This window comes from Grampus griseus (assembly GCF_964374135.1).
Source record: "Grampus griseus genome assembly, chromosome: 7".
Lineage (NCBI taxonomy): Eukaryota > Metazoa > Chordata > Mammalia > Artiodactyla > Delphinidae > Grampus > Grampus griseus.
The window spans coordinates 8,064,709-8,082,944 of record NC_139001.1 but is presented as its reverse complement, the minus strand read 5'-3'; the positions used below and the strand labels follow the sequence as shown (position 1 = coordinate 8,082,944).

General features: G+C 40.5%; 1 protein-coding gene across 3 annotated transcripts in view; it reads right to left on the bottom strand.

Annotated features, from left to right (window-relative positions):
- Nucleotides 1-250: 250 nt before the first annotated feature.
- PDE6D (phosphodiesterase 6D) overlaps nt 251-18,236 on the bottom strand; it is a 51,977-nt gene continuing 33,991 nt past the window's right edge. For 2 of the 3 annotated variants that reach the window (XM_082658326.1, XM_082658327.1), the window contains 4 exons: nt 4,243-4,331; nt 3,567-3,692; nt 2,724-2,829; nt 251-840 (listed from right to left, as the gene is read on the bottom strand). In XM_082658326.1, the coding sequence (XP_082514452.1) occupies nt 759-840; nt 2,724-2,829; nt 3,567-3,692; nt 4,243-4,331 (403 nt within the window). In that variant the 3' untranslated portion in view covers nt 251-758. Of the gene's footprint in view, nt 841-2,723; nt 2,830-3,566; nt 3,693-4,242; nt 4,332-10,904; nt 11,039-18,236 lie in introns of those variants that run through there. The other variant, XM_082658328.1, reaches the window with a different exon arrangement.

Here is an 18,236-nt window from a genome sequence, read left to right as displayed (position 1 = left end):
TATGTTGTGGAAGAGAACCACGAAATATCACATCTAAAAGACAAATGTCAAGGTCATGGGTCTTGTTCAGGTATGTTGTACCTTCTTGGAAAGCAGCAACTGAAGCACTCAGGAACCACAAGGTCTATCAGTTGATCTCTGGAGTAAAATATAGCTGTGATCCTACTGTCTGGTCTGTTAAATGTCTTTCTTCCCATCATGGAGCCAGGTTCACATTCCAAAAAAAGGAGAGATGAAAGCAATGCCATGCTAAAGACATAGGAATATTTTAATTCATATGTTTTAATTCACTATGTAACAATAATATCACAGTCTATTTTACAAGTTAAATGTATGAGAATGTATGAAATAGAAATGGTAGGAAAAAACTAAACGTGGGTCAGGAACTTGAACTTTTCCAAAACCAGGGGCCAAAGGAAGATGTGTTGCCTGCAGGGCCCAAGAAGGAGGCAGGGTGATGGGAACAGCTTGTGGTATGTGTTTGTCCCCGTGTCTACTCCAAGAAGGAGTTGAGGCATGCCCTCTGCCCTGGTCCGGGATTGGGAGTTTAATCTGGTCAGTTGAAGATGGTGGCTTGAGAGAAAAAAGCCATCTGGTTACCTACACAGAGCTGGTCCCCTGGTGGCCGCAGGTGGGTTTTGCCGTAGAGGGAATTAGGGGTGGAAGTGTCAAAAATCAAATGTATAGAGGAAAAAAGTAAACAGTTTCCTCCTTCCCCCTAAAAAAATGAATTCTTGAAATGCACACATATTCTTCTCTCAAACGTAGAAAAGTCTCACTCTGGATGTGCTTACAAGAAGATCGTCGTCAAAAAACTTTGTCTCTATGATAACATTTCCACTATAAGTAAGAAGAGAGGGCGAAAGAGTGAGTGTGTTAGACAACAGATCTCATTTCCACAAAGTGGTTTCAATCTGGGTCTGCTGGGCCTGTGGACATGCACTCACCTATAACCTTGGCTTGGGGATGTTAAAATCTGTGTCCATATGGGGTTAGATGTCTAACATGACATTTAACTTATGTGACTAGGTAGGTCTTCTTCAAGTTCAGAAATCATAAGAGGGAGCATGTGTTAATCCACAGTATACCTAAGGCCCTTAGAGTGCTTTGCACACAGCAGTGCCTATAAATATGACTGACTTTCTGATTCACATGGAAACCTGCGGACGTATCTTTTCCTATAAAACTTACTCTGGTGGACAGCTGTGGGTTGGCCTGTCCTGCATCTATTCTCCTCACTTTGAGTAACAGCACTCTGTTCTTCTCTTGGGGAACCACCCTATCTCCAGTCCATGGGTCAACCAAGTGGCTCCCCCCTCACCTGGCAAAGGGGTGGGCACAGGATGTAATTTGGGCCAATCAGACTCTCTCCCCTGAGCAAGATCCTTCCCACAGCTGCTCCTTGAGGAAACCATCCACAGTTCCTGCCACCTGCATCTTTCGAGTTTCTCAGGTCTCGGCCCTACCCTTTCAACGCTGTCCTGTAAGCCAGAGTCAGTTTCTATGGCTTATGGCTTAAGAACCTCAAACAATACACCTGTATTGTATACAGTGTGCAATTTCATTTTTCTTGGTGGTTATCTCAGTGTTTCCAAATCAAACTACTCTTGTACTAAGTTAAAGGTAACAGTGGTACTACTCTGGGGTTCTAAAAAGTAAGACATAACTTAAATAAACTAAATATGTTATCACAGACTTAGTGGTGTTAATACCTGAAAGAAATCAGGCCTGGACAAGAATAAGTCAAATAATGGTTAATAAAATCTAAAAAATGCCCTTCTACATATGACACTGTACTTTCCCAGGGTAATTAATATCCAGCAGATATCTTCTTGCTAGTAATTAATTATAAAATAGGTAAATAAGGAACTCAAGATCTGACTGGTTGATGGAATATAAAAATACGTACTATTATACAAATTAAAAATCTATTCAAGACTTATAAAATAAATAACCTCTATTTACAAATTCAATGTGGCTTTCATAAAGGACCTGTTTAAAGAGATGATCCAATATTGCACAATTATCTGTGTGAATAATTTGTTACTAGGCAATATTGCTAAAACTTTTAAAAGACTAAAATCTTTTCCCAAGAGAAAAATGGTAGGTAGGCAGTTATTGACTGACTTTTGGGGACAAAGGACAAACTAATTATTCTTTGAGCTGGAAGCATATCTATTAAAATTGTAAGCTAGTCTCTGAAAAACTATAACCAAATATTATCCTCTAAAACAGAATTAGGACTTTGCCAGATTCCACTGAAGGCCATTCAAACAAAGTACAGAGCAGCAGAAGTTTGATAGTAAGGAAAGGGAGCCAATTAGCATAGACTTAATATATATTATATGCCAGTTTCCTTCCATATCATCTCATTTTATCCTCACTATACCTCTGTAAGAGATAACTATTAATTCTACATTTAGAGAGGAGGAGAATAAGGCCCAGAGAGGTAAAGTACATTGTCCAAGATTACACAGCTAGTCATGGTTAATCAGGAATTTAGTCTAAAGGTTTAATCTGACGTTTCTAATTCTTTCCATTCTATCACACTGTCTTTTTCACATGACAAAAGTCAGTAAGCTGTAACTTCGGATACCACTGGATACTCTTTTACCCTTGTTCTCAACCTAGATTGCCTGCCTGTTGAACGGGACCACGAGTCCCACGTGCCTGGAATTCCTGCTTCTAGACACCTCCACAGTTCCTGCGGCCCGCTCACTCACGTTAGCACGCTGGCTGGCATCATCTGGGACTCGGGCGCTGCCTCTATCAGGGACTGCCAGGTGTTTGTGGAGTTAGGGATCACAAAGCCAAACTCGAAGAACCATTCTGAAGGAAGAAGGAAAAGCAGGTGAGCTGGCACCCTGGGCAGAGTCTCAGGGCTCCATGTCCCCATCCTTTAGGGCAAGCCTCTTCCTACCCCAGGAAGCACCACTGAAGCCATCAGAAACTTCCCAGGCCAGAGGCATAAGAAAGGACATGGAAGCCCCCTTCAGGCTGTGTCCCCTGAACCACACTAGAGGCCTGCTCCCTATGCTCTGGGATCTAAAGCACTAGGGCCAGCAATATTTTCTTAGCAGTAGGCTGGATGTAAATTATATACATCCAGGAAGTATGGAAGTACAGAACAGGCCTTTTCACTTGGAATTTCAGCTCTAAGACACATATGTACACTCTTAGACTTCACGGTAAAAACTCAATGCAGAGTGGCCTTGCCAGTCAAATCTGTACAAGACGGTATGGAGAGCACTGTACCAGGCCCTAACCAGCAGCTTCCTTGTGACCATGTTATAATACCACGCCAGTGACAAAGCAGGCACCACCCTCAGGCCCTCCAGGGTCAGTAACCCTTTTGTTGGGCTCAGAGCCCCTTGTAGTTGCCAGCTTTGTTTTTGCTTCTTTTCGCCAGGGCTCCCCAGTCTGCCAGGGTGTAGGAACCCTATCACAAACTGAGTTGCAAAATAAATGTTATCAAAGCAGTGCTTTAGTTCACTGGGTCTTGACTTCTGTCCCTGTCCAGATTTTGTCCCTAAGCCCAGATTTCAGGCATGTTGGCAGCAGAATACCTTCTAGGCATTGCCCTTTGAAGTAAACTTTTTGTTCCAGGCGGAATTTTTCCATTTGCTCTGCTGAAGAGAAGTTCAATTCTCGAGACACTGCCTTGCACTTGAGGATTTTCTTGGGAACACGGGCTGGTAAAGAAAAAGAAATATTGAAAGCATTTCTGGGAGCTTCTTAGAGATGATTTAGAGCGTATATTATCTATGTTAAATTTCATAAAATGCCTTGGTAACAGAATTACACTTTAATTAAAGGCAGAGGTCCCAAACTGGTCCAGTGCATTTGACTGAAAGATCTTCAAGGAACAATAGATTTAGTGCATCTAAAGGCCGTACCCAGCTCCTCTTATCAGGAAAGGGGCTGAATGGGAACCTTCTTTCTATTCTGTTCCCTTGGTTTTTCTTTTATTTCAGGGAGATAAAAACACAAAGTTTCTTTCAGAAAAAAGTTGAGATCTTTGTATCTTTGGGTATGTTCTAATGCTAAAATTTCAGCACGAGGTGGGTTTTGGGAAGTAGGAGAAAGAAACATAAGAAAGAAACTAGACATCTCAGCACCACGTGGACTGACGTGCTATGCCTGCAGAGGCCCGTCCCCTGGTGGGTCTCCATTAACTCAGTTCCCTGATGCCTAGGCCTGCTCTGCGTCATCAGCCCTGTGCAGACAAAGGGTGGAAAGTACCTTCATGCTCCACTCCAGGGACTGACAGGTCTTCTGTTCCTTGCCAGAGTATCTTCCCTGTCTCAGCATCCCGAAGGTTCATCCAATTTCTGATCAATATATTAAGGAAAAACAAGGCACTGAAGTGACTCCTACTTTGTACTCTAGGTGTTTCAGATTTGCTCCTATCAACTCTTGTTTATTTTTTAGCAAGTGGGCCTAACTGCTAAGTGCCAAGAAAGCCAATAAGAATGTGTAGGAGAGGGACTTCCCTGGTGGTTCAATGGTTAAGACTTCATGTTCCCAATGCAGGGGGCCCGGGTTTGATCCCTGGTCAGGGAACTAGATCCCACATGCCGCAACTAAAGATGCCGCATGCGGCAATGAAGATCCTGCTTGCCGCAGCTAAGACCTGGCACAGCCAAATAAATATTTATTTAAAAAAAAAAAAAAAAAAGAATGTTTAGGAGAGTACAAAAGGCATTTAAAGGAAAAAGCAGAGACCCAGGGGAGATATTTTTGTCTACAACATGAGAACTCAGACTGTACACATCTAGAAATTGCAAGAAAGAGGTAGAAAATGAACAGTGCAAAATTTAAAATTTTCCAACAGAATATGACCAGCCAAGATAAAAGACCTAAAGAAACAGATATGAGAGAAATTCCAGTAAATGACTCAGGCAGATTGCCCTACAGTGAAGATCACAGTCCATAAGCTTTACTCACAAGTTCAGACCTCTCAAGTAGCTTTTTAGTGGCCTGCTCTTAAATATGAGAAGATAACCAAGGATCACTAGAAACTCAAGAAAGCATTTACTATGAAAGACAGACCAAAACAAAGAGGAAGAAAAGCAACTTAGAGGGAAAAAAAGACTACAGAGGAAGATATAAACTTTTAAAAATGAGCATTAAAAACAAACACAAAAACAACCAGCAAAACATAATCCTTACAGGGACTTCCCTGCTGGTCCAGTGGTAAAGAATCCACCTTACAATACAGGGGACATCGGTTCGATCCCTGGTCAGGGAACTAACATCCCACATGCTGCGGGGAAACTAAGCCAGTGCACCACAACTACTGAGCACATGCACCTCAACTAGAGAGCCTGAGTGTCACAAACTACACAGCCAGAGTGCCACAAACTACAGAGCCCATGTGCCCTGGAACCCACGCACCACAACTACAGAGCCCACGCACCCTGGAGCCCATGCACCACAACTAGAGAGAAGCCCGTGCACCGCAACAAAATATCCCACATGCCTCAACGAAGATCCCGTGTGCTGCAACTAAGACCCGAAGCAGCCAAAAAAAAAAAAGAAAAAAAAAAAATCTTAAAAAAAACATAATCCTTAAAAATACTGTACTAAAAATTGTATACCATTGAATTTTGTGTATTTTAGGTGATTTTTCTTTGGCTCAAGGTTACAACTTTTGAGACTGGTCAACTGATTATCTCTTTCAGTCAGAAAATGCCTTCTAACTTACATATTTATATTTTCTTGTTTCTGTATTGCTCATCATACAATAAATGCATCAACAATACCAATTAAATAAAAAAAGTATGTTCAGAGGACAAAAAAACCTCTAGGAAAATATACATTTTGATAGCAGAACCAAACAACTCCACACAAGGTTTGGAAGACAAAGTTGAGAGATTATTTCAGAAAGAAAAAGAAAAAGACTACAAGGATAAAAAACAGGAGAGTAAAGATGCAAAACTGGACATCAGTACAAGAGGTTCAACATCTAACTAGCAGGAATTTGAGAAAGAACAGAAAACACCAAGGAGAGGAAGTCATCAAACAAATGAATTCAAGAAAAGGTCCAGCGAGGGCCCAACTCACATCATTGTGAACTTGCAGAACATCAAGGTTAAAGAGAAGCTTCCAGAGGGAAAATAAGTTGTTACACAAAGGGTCAAAATCAGAATGAATGAGACTTTTCAACAGGGACTCTGGAGGACAGAAAAAAATGGAGCAGTGCCTTTAAAATTCTCAAGGAAATGATTCCTAAAACTAAAAAAACCTTTACTTTCGCAAGAAACGAATGGTGGGCTTCCCTGATGGTACAGTGATTAAGAATCTGCCTGCCAATGCAGGGGACACAGGTTTGATTCCTGGTCCAGGAAGATCCCACATGCTGTGGAGTAACTAAGCCCATGGGCCACAACTACTAGAGCCCACGCAACTAGAGCCCATGCTCCGCAACAAGAGAAGCCACCGCAATGACAAGGCTGCATACCATAACGAAGAGTAGCCCCTGCTCTCTGCAACTAGAGAAAGACCACAAGCAGCAACGAAGACCCAACGCAGCCAAAAATAAATAAATAATTAAAAAAAAAAAAAAAAGAAAGAAACGAATGGTAACATGCTCCTTCAAAATGACAGGGAAGACCAAGGAAGAGGATGACACTGAATCGAGGAAGCAAGGGATCTAAAACAAGAGACAGGTAAAGGGGTCCTTAGAGTGATGTTGAAGGAGACCCCAAGACAATAATAGCTCCTTAGCAGGCTTGGAGGGTGACTGGTCCAGGGTCCAGATAGGAGCAAGTCAGAACACTTAGGAAGAGATTTCTTTTTAAGAAGATGAAATTTGGACTTCCCGGGTGGCACAGTGGTTAAGAATCCACCTGCCAGTGCAGGGGACATGGGTTCGATCCCTGGTCCGGGAAGATACACATGCCACGAAGCAACTAAGCCTGTGCGCCACAACTACTGAGCCTGCACTCTAGAGCCCGCAAGCCACAACTACTGAGCCCGCATTGCTGCAACTACTGAAGCCTGCACGCCTAGAGCCCGTGCTCCGCAACAAGAGAAGCCACTGCAATGAGAAGTCGCGCACTGCAACAAAGAGTAGCCCCCACTCGCCGCAACTAGAGAAAGCCCGCGCGCAGCAATGAAGACCCAGTGCAGCCAAAAAAACCCCAAAAATTAAAAGATGAAATTTAAAAAAAAAGATGAAATTCATAGAATATCTAATGTGTTTATATGGAAAGAGGATTTATTCAGTTAGGGGAGATTTGGGGGTCACGTCAGTGAGAAGTATAGAAAATTGAAGCAAATGAATTAAAAAACCAAGACAATTATTAACATCAGGGAAAAATCAAAGGTGGAGAAAGTAGTAGTCACATTATACTACATGGCTTCATTGCAAACAGTGTCGATGTAATGATAATAAAAACACAGGCTATGGATCCAATACAATTATCCTGGGAGGATGGGGGAAGGAGAAGAGAGTGTATGTGTGATTAAGCATAAAGTGTTGAGAAAGAACAAAACTCATTTCCATCGTGGGAAGTTGATAAATAATGCCCCAAACGGAAACATTAAGACATCACCACAGTGTGCTATTTAGAAATATCAAGATTAATACCAAATAAATCAGCTAGAAAGAATTGAAAATAGTTTTCTCTGGGGAGTAGAAAATAGGAATGGGAGCACATGGAATGCTGTTCTTCATTAGAAACTGGGTAGAACTATGACTCTAAATGATGTACACATACAACTTTGATAAAGACTGAATTTAAAAAGATAGTCCCAAGTTATTTTGTCTTTGTTTTTAAAAACAATGAACAAATCATTAAAGGAAAATGAAATTAATATTCTCCATGCATGCTGGCTGAGCCTGAGAAAGATGGTTAATATCTGTGAAGACACTGAGCTTCAGATAGATACAGTTTACATGCCTTATTTTTTTTTTTTGCTGTCTAGCAACCAAACCTTCTTCCAAACCAGCACCCTGCAGCCTCCTTTCCCCCATGGGAGGCAGTGACTGCTTTGCACTACAGCAACTAGAAGATCCAGATCCTTCTCTCCTGGTCATGGTGCAGCTGGGGGCAAGCACGTGACCTAGGCTTGGACACCTGGGACCCTGAAGCTGTAGTCACACAAGGATTTGAGGAAAAGTCAGCATTTCTTCAGGGTGGGGCAGCAGGTAGTGCCAACCCCACCTTTTCTGCAGTGTTTCCCCTGTTCCTCCAACTTCAGTCAGTTCTGAAAGCACCAGAGAGCCTTTGAGGGCCTTTCCTACTGTTTGGTAGCTTGCAGTGAAGAACCCTGAACAACACAGTTGATTAGCATCATTATGTACTTAATGGTACTACATTTAACCCTCTGGAGAGATTCTTTCTAAGTTTTGCTGCTATATAAAAAGAAGTCACAAAAGAGAACCAAGGGTTATCTAGTAGTGTGCCTTGAATGTGATGGGTACCCTAAACTTCCTATGCCCTTGGTCTGCTTGTGCACTGTCCCCCGACATGAACCCACCATTGCTTTGAAGTTGTGTTCGTTGTGCTACTCTCCTCTCCGTGTGTATAATCCTAATAAACCCTCCTTGTATGCTCACTGTATTGCTGAATACTGCTGCTCTGCTGTACCTACGTGGTTTTCTCTCCTCTGTTTCATATTTCTACACACCACTTTTTTTTAACAACTAAATCCAAACGCAAGTCAAAAGTATCCATACTTGCTTAGGCCATGTCTTACAATTCTAATTACTACACATATTCTTTTTTTTTTTTTTTTACACATATTCTTACCCATTCTAGAGTCTCCATATATTAAGAGACAGCTTCCCCAACTGGAGAAATAAAACAACAGATACTACGCTCTAGCAAGTCCACGCTGAGCGCTGATCTAAACAGAACTGCCTTAGACACTTAAGCCCAAGGTTTTCAGAAGACACAGTATTTATTCAACCTGCTGTGTACACGTTTTTTATTCTTTTTCTACAGATAGTCTCTTATGTACAAATACAGCCACACTGGACACCAAACTTTCTTAAATTAAATAACAGAACTAAAATTACTTCTAAAGTTCCAGGCTCACATGCAAGTAGGACATTCCAGCAAAACGACTGCAAGAAAAGCCTTGGGGAAGGGTTCTCCCCACAAAGCAACAGATGGATCAGACCTAGTAGCTTCTAGAAAAAGAATTACTACCCCTGGCCCAAGTCAGCGAAGAAAAGCCTGGGACCAGGACTTACTCTTCCATCTGTTAGGGGATGAAAAGAAAACAGCCTTAAATTAGAGTATTCTCTCTGATAGTGGATAGTGAATTTAAGTTTCCTCCATTTTATAACAAGGGAGAGAGGCTGCTAAAAACACATGGTTTGTCTAATATAAGCATCTCTTCTCTTTATAAATAATCAGATTAAGGACTTAATTATCTTTTTGGGAAATATAGTAAAAAAAAAATCTTTGGCCAATTCAACAATTAGGCAGTTCCTGCATGTACCCTAATCAGATATGTGGTCTGATATGATTTAGGTGCAGTCCAGTGCAGGAGCTGGGGACAGACCTCAGGTAGAGAAGGCAGTTGGCAGGTGGTGGTGGAGTGAGAAGGGAAAGCATGGGGATTGGAAAAAACCAGTTAGATGAGTGGGGTACTAGGTAAATAGACACTATCTATTAGTGTCTACATCATGTGCTTCATTTCATAATCCTAACAAAAACCTATGAGATTTTAGCTTCAGTAAATAATACAACATTAGGGAAATATAACAGAGCTCTATCCAGTGATGCTGGGATTGAGGCTACTTAGAGCCCCTCCAAGTTCTGTGATTTTAGGAGTGAAAAGGAAGGCTCTTAGTTCATGATAGAGCTGCAGGCATTTGGGAACAGCTTTCTAAATCATAAAAATACAAATCCATGATAGCCTATCAGTAAAAAGAAATAAAAATTATTGAGGTAAGTGTCTTAAAATAATAACAATGTGAAAAATTGGTCCACAGAAGAGGAAGCATATTTGGCTGAAAATGTCAGAAATGAAAGGCAAGCTCTCATGACTGATCATCATCCTGCCGAGAACATTTTTGTTTTAACAGCTTTTTGCCAACCAGATTTTTAAAAGAAAAAGAGCCTGAGTTTTAAGACTCAAAGGTCAAGTCACTTCCAATCTTGAGAGAGGAGAGGATTAGGTGGACAAGCTTTAAAGAGGGGGGGCTGGAGGACTATTTATAAATACCACCTTCTGGGTCAGCCAGGTCTTTTCTCATTTAAAAGCTCCCTGGTGATTTATATGCAGGATGAGCACAAAGGAATGCTCGTTACCAAGGGAGCCTCTGCTTGGAAGAGAGCTGTCCCTGGTAGCCGCTATTCGGAACTAGGCAGGCAAAGGAAGCAGTCCTAAGCAGTGGTGGAGTAAGAAGGGAAGGTGTGGGGATTGGAAGAAACCAGTTAGATGAGTGGCGTACTAGGTAAATTTCCTCCAGAGATGTGAAGGCAGGAACTGGGATAAAAAGATTTAAAATACTTTGTAACAATCATCTATAGAAGCATTTTGGAAGGAGTACACTGGCTCTTGGGAGCCTTAATTAGTTTTAAACGGAAATTGTCAATATCAATTTTTATATATCAAGCAGAACACATTCACTGTACATGCCAGTACCTCACCGGCCAGTTGAGGGAGGAAGAAAGAATGAATGAGATTAGGGGAAGGGAAGAGAATAGAGAGAGGGAATGGGGAAGGCAAAGAGGGTAAAGAGGAAAGAAACACAGAACACACACAAACAGGGAAAGAGACTCAAGGGAGAGAGTTAAAGGAAAAAAAAAAAGACACTGAGAAAAAGAGACAAATAGAAATGCCCACATAAACTCAGAACCAAGAGACAGGGTTAAGACAGAAGGGAACAAAAAGGAAGGGCCTCAGGAAGTTTAGAGATGAGATTCCACAACTTTTCCTACCTTCATATTGTACTGTAGAGTTGTCTTGGTTAGTGGCTTTCATAGGATGATTTGAAAATGATGGGTAGAGGAGACTGAACACTCCAACTATCAGCCCCTCTGAAAATGTTAATTGGCTGATTCATAGTTTCCTGGAATTTATCATACAAACTGTGGTTACCAGTGGGGAGAGGGAATAGGGAGGGGGAATATAGGGGTAGGGGGGGTAAGAGGTACAAGCTATTAGGTATAAAATAAGCTACAAGGATATATTGAACAACATGGTGAATATAGCCAATATTTTATAATAACTATAAATGGAGTATAACCTTTAAAAATTGTGAATCACTATATTTATTGTATGCCTGTAACTTATATAATATTGTACAGCAACTAGACTTCAAAAAAATGTGTGGTACTTTCGAGAATGAAAGAGGGTGCTAACGGGGAAGCACACTTAAATGAGTTGGTTCATGTAAAGTGTTTAGAACAGTCCCTGGGCATTTAGTAAGCAGTGTGTTAACTATTATTATTATTATTAATTATCATCTCCAATCTGGCCTCCTTGCTTCCATTCTTGACTCCTCCTCCAACCCATTCTCCTCACAGAAGGAAGTGGTTTTTTAGGACTGCAAATTAGATGTCAATCCCATTTTTTCCTTTCCACTTAAAAAAAAATGGAGTCCTTTCCATGGTTTCCAAGGTCCCCAGTCACTATCCTCTGGTCACAGTGGGCTCCTTCTTCTGTCTCCGAGACAGTAGTCTCTTCTGCCTGGGTGATGCCCGTCCAAGAGCTTCTGCCCTTACTCTTTACACCCTCAGGTCCTGGCTTCAGTGGCACCTCCTCAGAGAGACTCTTGGGACCACTCAGGTTCCAGCAGTTTCTAAATCCAAATCTGCCTGACTCCTAAGTCAGGGCTCCGTCTGTGCCCCTAGGCCAACACCTGGCCACACCTTGGCCTCCCTTAAGCAGATTTGTGATATCTCCACTTCCCCTGAGAAAAGGCTAAATACCACTCCGCCTTTGTGTATTAGCTTCCTGGTCAAAAACCTTCAATGGCTCCTCAGAGTGATCCAGGGCTCTCCATATATCTCAATGATCTCAAACTATCATTCATTCAATAAATGCTTACTGACAACCTACTAGGTGCCAAATATTGACATCAAAGTTGCATGTAAAAAAATTTAGGCAACACTGTTTCATAAAAAGGGACAAGTGGAGGGAAATAATATTTCTAAATTCATATATTATTTTATTAAAATTATGATCTTAAATATGTATGTAAAAATATGTTTTCATTGGAAAGATAAGAAATTGCCTTATACTCAGGGTCACCTTATATTTGGGCATTATTCTGATAATGTTGTGGGTTTTCTTTACTTAAAACCAAAGAACTTTACTCATTTCCTTCAAGATAATTCATACTCAAGCTGGATAATTTGCAATGATATTGAGATAATTCTCTAGTGATATTAACTCCCATTCTGACACCAATCTAAGGATGGAAGATATATAACATTTTGATTCATAGCAATTCACCAAGAAGGGAATTGGTTTACCAAGTATTATTCTATTCTAGTCTTTTTTAAAAAAATAAACTTTATTTATTTATTTATGGCTGCATTGGGTCTGTTGTTGCACGTGGGCTTTCTCTAGTTGTGGAGAGCAGGGGCTACCCTTCATTGCGGTGCGCGGGCTTCTCACTGTGGTGGCTTCTCTTGTTGCAGAGCACGGGCTCTAGGCACGCGGGCTCAGTAGTTGTGGCTCGCAGGCTCTAGAGCACAGGCTCAGTAGTTGTGGCATACGGGCTTAGTTGCTCCGTGTCATGTGGGATGTTCCCGGACCAGGGATTGAACCCGTGTCCCCTGCATTGGCAGGCAGATTCTTAACCACTGCGCCACCAGGGAAGTCCCTAAATAAACTTTTAATTTTAGAATAGTTTTAGATTTGCAGAAAAGCTGTAAAATAGTAGAGTTCTCATGTAGCCCACACCAGTTTCCCTTATTATAAACATTTACGTTTGTCACAACTGATGAACCGACACTGATACATTATCATTAATTAAAGTCTACAGTTTGTTCAGATTTCCTTGGTTTTAATGTAATGTCCTTTTTCTGTCCTAGGATCCCACATTACATTTAGTTGTCATGTCTCCTGAAGCTCTTCTTGGCTGTGAGAATTTCTCAGATTTCCCTTGTTTTTGATGACCTTGTTGAGGAGCACTTGTCAGGTATTTCCTGAGAGTCCCTCAGTTGGGGTTTGTCTGATGTTTTTTCTCATGATTGTGGGTTTTGGGAGGAAGATCACTGATGTAAAGTGCCATTTTCATCACATCGTGTCAAGGGCACATACTACCAACATGATGTTGACCTCAATCGCTTGGCTGAGGCAGTGCTTGTCAGTCTTCTCCATTGTAAACAGTCTTTTTCCCTTCTTTCCATATTTTACTCTTAGAAGGTAGCTGCTGTACACAGCCTAAATTATGGTGTGGGAGTTATACTCCACCTCCCCATGGTAAGACTAACTATATAAATTATTTGGAATTATGCAGTGGAGATTGGTCTTTTCTCCCATTTATTTTTAAATCCAATTATTTATTTATATCAGTCCAGTTCGTTTTATTATCAAACGACTGTGCTCTGATACCTAAATTTTTATCTGCAACATGAAAATGTTTCAACACTAAGTGATCTATTTAAAAATATTTATTTAAGGCGTTCACCTATAAGTCTCAGGGATTCATTTGGACTGTGGGGGGGAAGATAGAGACCACAATGTATATTAGTATATAGTCACAAGGAAAAGTTGACAGAGAAGAAAACAAAATTAGTTTGGAGCAGAACACCTGGATTAGGGTTCAATTCTACCACATAATAGCTGTGTGATCTTAGATAAGTCATTTATCCTGCCTGAGTTTTTGTTTGTCAACTACCGATAATACCAAAGCCTTAAGGTTATTGCAGGATTATATGAAATGCCTACAAAAATGGTTTATAAATTGTTAAACATGATACAAATGTAGGACATTATTATATCATAATTATTCAGGATTGGAAAAAGCAAAAAAAAAAAGGAAGTTCTTCTGAGCTATTTCAAATTCTCTAATAAAAGCACATTATCTTAAACGCTGTATAATATTCAATAGGGAAAAATTAAAAGTTAGTGGTATTAGTTAATGGTTTTTTTTTTTTTTTTGCGGTACGCGGGCCTCTCACTGTTGTGGCCTCACCCGTTGCAGAGCACAGGCTCTGGACGCGCAGGATCAGCGGCCAATGGCTCACGGGCTCAGCCGCTCCGCGGCATGTGGGATCTTCCCGGACCGGGGCACGAACCCGCATCCCCTACATCGGCAGGTGGACTCTCAACCACTGCGCCACCAGGGAAGCCCTAGCTAATGTTTGATTTTGGTTTTACTCACTCAAAACCTTATAATTCCCAGAATATCTGTTGCAGTGCTTTTTGTTGCTCATATATTAATCAGCATTTCTTTTCCCATCTTCATCTGTTTAAGAGAACAGGTAAGACCTAATTCTACTCTATACTTCTAAATATGTTTATACTAAATATTAGATATACAGAGAGCAGAAATTGTATTTAGGGGTTTGAGTAGCTTAACCTGGAAAACATAAAGGCAGGGATGGCTCCCTTAGATTTAGCATTTCAAATAAAACCTAACTTTAATTCCTTCTGGTTTTCTACTTCACTCACATTTTACACTGATATGTATTAACTAAGAGTTAGGTAGTTTTGTTTTTTTTTTACATCTTTATTGGAGTATGATTGCTTTACAATGGTGTGTTAGTTTCTGTTTTATATCAAAGTGAATCAGTTATACATATACATATGTTCCCATATCTCTTCCCTCTTGCGTCTCCCTCCCACCCTCCCTATCCCACCCCTCTAGGTGGTCACAAAGCACCGAGCTGATCTCCCTGTGCTATGCGGCTGCTTCCCACTAGCTATCTACCTTACGTTTGGTAGTGTATATATGTCCATGCCTCTCTCTCACTTTGTCACAGCTTACCCTCCACCCTCCCCATACCCTCAAGTCCATTCTCTAGTAGGTCTGTGTCTTTATTCCTGTCTTACCCCTAGGTTCTTCATGACATTATTTTTTTCTTAAATTCCGTATATATGTGTTAGCATACGGTATTTGTCTTTCTCTTTATGACTTACTTCACTCTGTATGACAGACTCTAGGTCTATCCACCTCATTACAAAGAGCTCAATTTCGTTTCTTTTTATGGCTGAGTAATATTCCATTGTATATATGTGCCACATCTTCTTTATCCATTCATCCGATGATGGACACCTAGGTTGTTTCCATCTCCTAGCTATTGTAAATAGAGCTGCAATGAACATTCTGGTACATGACTCTTTTTGAATTATGGTTCCTCAGGGTATATGCCCAGTAGTGGGATTGCTGAGTCATATGGTAGTTCTATTTGTAGTTTTTTAAGGAACCTCCATACTATTCTCCACAGTGGCTGTATCAATTTACATTCCCACCAACAGTGCAAGAGGGTTCCCTTTTCTCCACACCCTCTCCAGCATTTACTGTTTCTAGATTTTTTGATGATGGCCATTCTGACTGGTGTGAGATGATATCTCATTGTAGTTTTGATTTGCATTTCTCTAATGATTAGTGATGGTGGGCATTCTTTCATGTGTTTGTTGGCAGTCTGCATATCTTCTTTGGAGAAATGTCTATTTAGGTCTTCTGCCCATTTTTGGATTGGGTTGTTTGCTTTTTTGTTATTGAGCTGCATGAGCTGCTTGTAAATTTTTGGAGATTAATCCTTTGTCAGTTGCTTCATTTGCAAATATTTTCTCCCATTCTGAGGGTTGTCGTTTGGTCTTGTTTATGGTTTCCTTTGCTGTGCAAAAGCTTTGAAGTTTCATTAGGTCCCATTTGTTTATTTTTGTCTTTATTTCCATTTCTCTAGGAGGTGGGTCAAAAAGGATCTTGCTGTGATTTATGTCATAGAGTGTTCTGCCTATGTTTTCCTCTAAGAGTTTGATAGTTTCTGGCCTTACATTTAGGTCTTTAATCCATTTTGAGCTTATTTTTGTGTATGGTGTTAGGGAGTGATCTAATCTCATACTTTTATATGTACCTGTCCAGTTTTCCCAGCACCACTTATTGAAGAGGCTGTCCTTTCTCCACTGTACATTCCTGCCTCCTTTATCAAAGATAAGGTGACCATATGTGCCTGGGTTTATCTCTGGGCTTTCTATCCTGTTCCATTGATCTATCTTTCTGTTTTTGTGCCAGTACCATACTGTCTTGATTACTGTAACTTTGTAGTATAGTCTGAAGTCAGGGAGCCTGATTCCTAGAGCTCCGTTTTTCGTTCTCAAGATTGCTTTGGCTATTTGAGGTCTTTTGTGTTACCATACAAATTGTGAAATTTTTTGTTCTAGTTCTGTGAAAAATGCCAGTGGTAGTTTGATAGGGATTGCATTGAATCTGTAGATTGTTTTGGGTAGTAGAGTCATTTTCACAATGTTGATTCTTCCAATCCAAGAACATGGTATATCTCTCCACCTACCTGTATCATCTTTAATTTCTTTCATCAGTGTCTTATAATTTTCTGCATACAGGTCTTTTGTCTCCTTAGATAGGTTTATTCCTAGATATTTTATTCTTTTTGTTGCAATCGTAAATGGGAGTATTTTCTTGATTTCACTTTCAGATTTTTCATCATTAGTGTATAGGAATGCCAGAGATTTCTGTGCATTAATTTTGTATCCTGCTACTCTACCAAATTCATTGATTAGCTCTAATAGTTTTCTGATAGCATCTTTAGGATTCTCTATGTATAGTATCATGTCATCTGCAAACAGTGACAGCTTTACTTCTTCTTTTCCGATTTGGATTCCTTTTATTTCCTTTCTTCTCTGACTGCTGTGGCTAAAACTTCCAAAACTATGTTGAATAAGAGTGGTGAGAGTGGGCAACCTTGTCTTGTTCCTGATCTTCGTGGAAATGCTTTCAGTTTTTCACTATTGAGGACGATGTTGGCTGTGGGTTTGTCATATATGGCCTTTATTATGTTGAGGAAAGTTCCCTCTATGCCTACTTTCTGCAGGGTTTTTATCATAAATGGGTGTTGAATTTTGTCGAAAGCTTTCTCTGCATCTATTGAGATGATCATATGGTTTTTCTCCTTCAATTTGTTAATATGGTGTATCACGTTGATTGATTTGCGTATATTGAAGAATCCTTGCATTCCTGGAATAAACCCCACTTGATCATGGTGTATGATCCGTTTAATGTGCTGTTGGATTCTGTTTGCTAGTATTTTGTTGAGATTTTTGCATCTATATTCATCAGTGATATTGGCCTGTAGTTTTCTTTCTTTGTGACATCCTTGTCTGGTTTTGGTATCAGGGTGATGGTGGCCTCGTAGAACGAGTTTGGGAGTGTTCCTCCCTCTGCTATATTTTGGAAGAGTTTGAGAAGGATAGGTGTTAGCTTTTCTCTAAGTGTTTGATAGAATTTGCCTGTGAAGCCATCTGGTCCTGGGCTTTTGTTTGTTGGAAGATTTTTAATCACAGTTTCAATTTCAGTGCTTGTGATTGGTCTGTTCATATTTTCTATTTCTTCCTGATTCAGTCTTGGCAGGTTGTGCATTTCTAAGAATTTGTCCATTTCTTCCAGGTTGTCCATTTTATTGGCATAGAGTTGCTTGTAGTAATCTCTCATGATCTTTTGTATTTCTGCAGTGTCAGTTGTTACTTCTCCTTTTTCATTTCTAATTCTATTGATCTGAGTCTTCTCCCTTTTTTTCTTGATGAGTCTGCCTAATGGTTTATCAATTTTGTTTATCTTCTCAAAGAACCAGCTTTTAGTTTTATTGATCTTTGCTATTGTTTCCTTCATTTCTTTTTCTTTTATTTCTGATCTGATTTTTATGATTTCTTTCCTTCTGCTAACTTTGGGGTTTTTTTGTTCTTCAGGGAAGTCCCAGGGGATGCTCATTTTAAAAAGCAATTCTGGACTTCCCTGGTGGCACACTGGTTAAGAATCCGCCTGCCAATACAGGGGACACAGGTTCGAGCCCTGGTCCAGGAAGATCCCACATGCCGCAGAGCAACTAAGCCTGTTCACCACAACTGCTGAGCCTGCGCTCTAGAGCCCGCGAGCCACAACTACTGAGCCCATGTGCTACAACTACTGAAGCCTGGGTGCCTAGAGACTGTGCTCCCCAACAAAGACAAGCCACTTCAATGAGAAGCCTGTGCACCGCAACTAAGAGTAGCCCCTGTTCACCGCAACTAGAGAAAGCCTGCACGCAGCAAGGAAGACCCAATGCAGCCAAAAATAAATAAATAAATAAAAAAGCAAT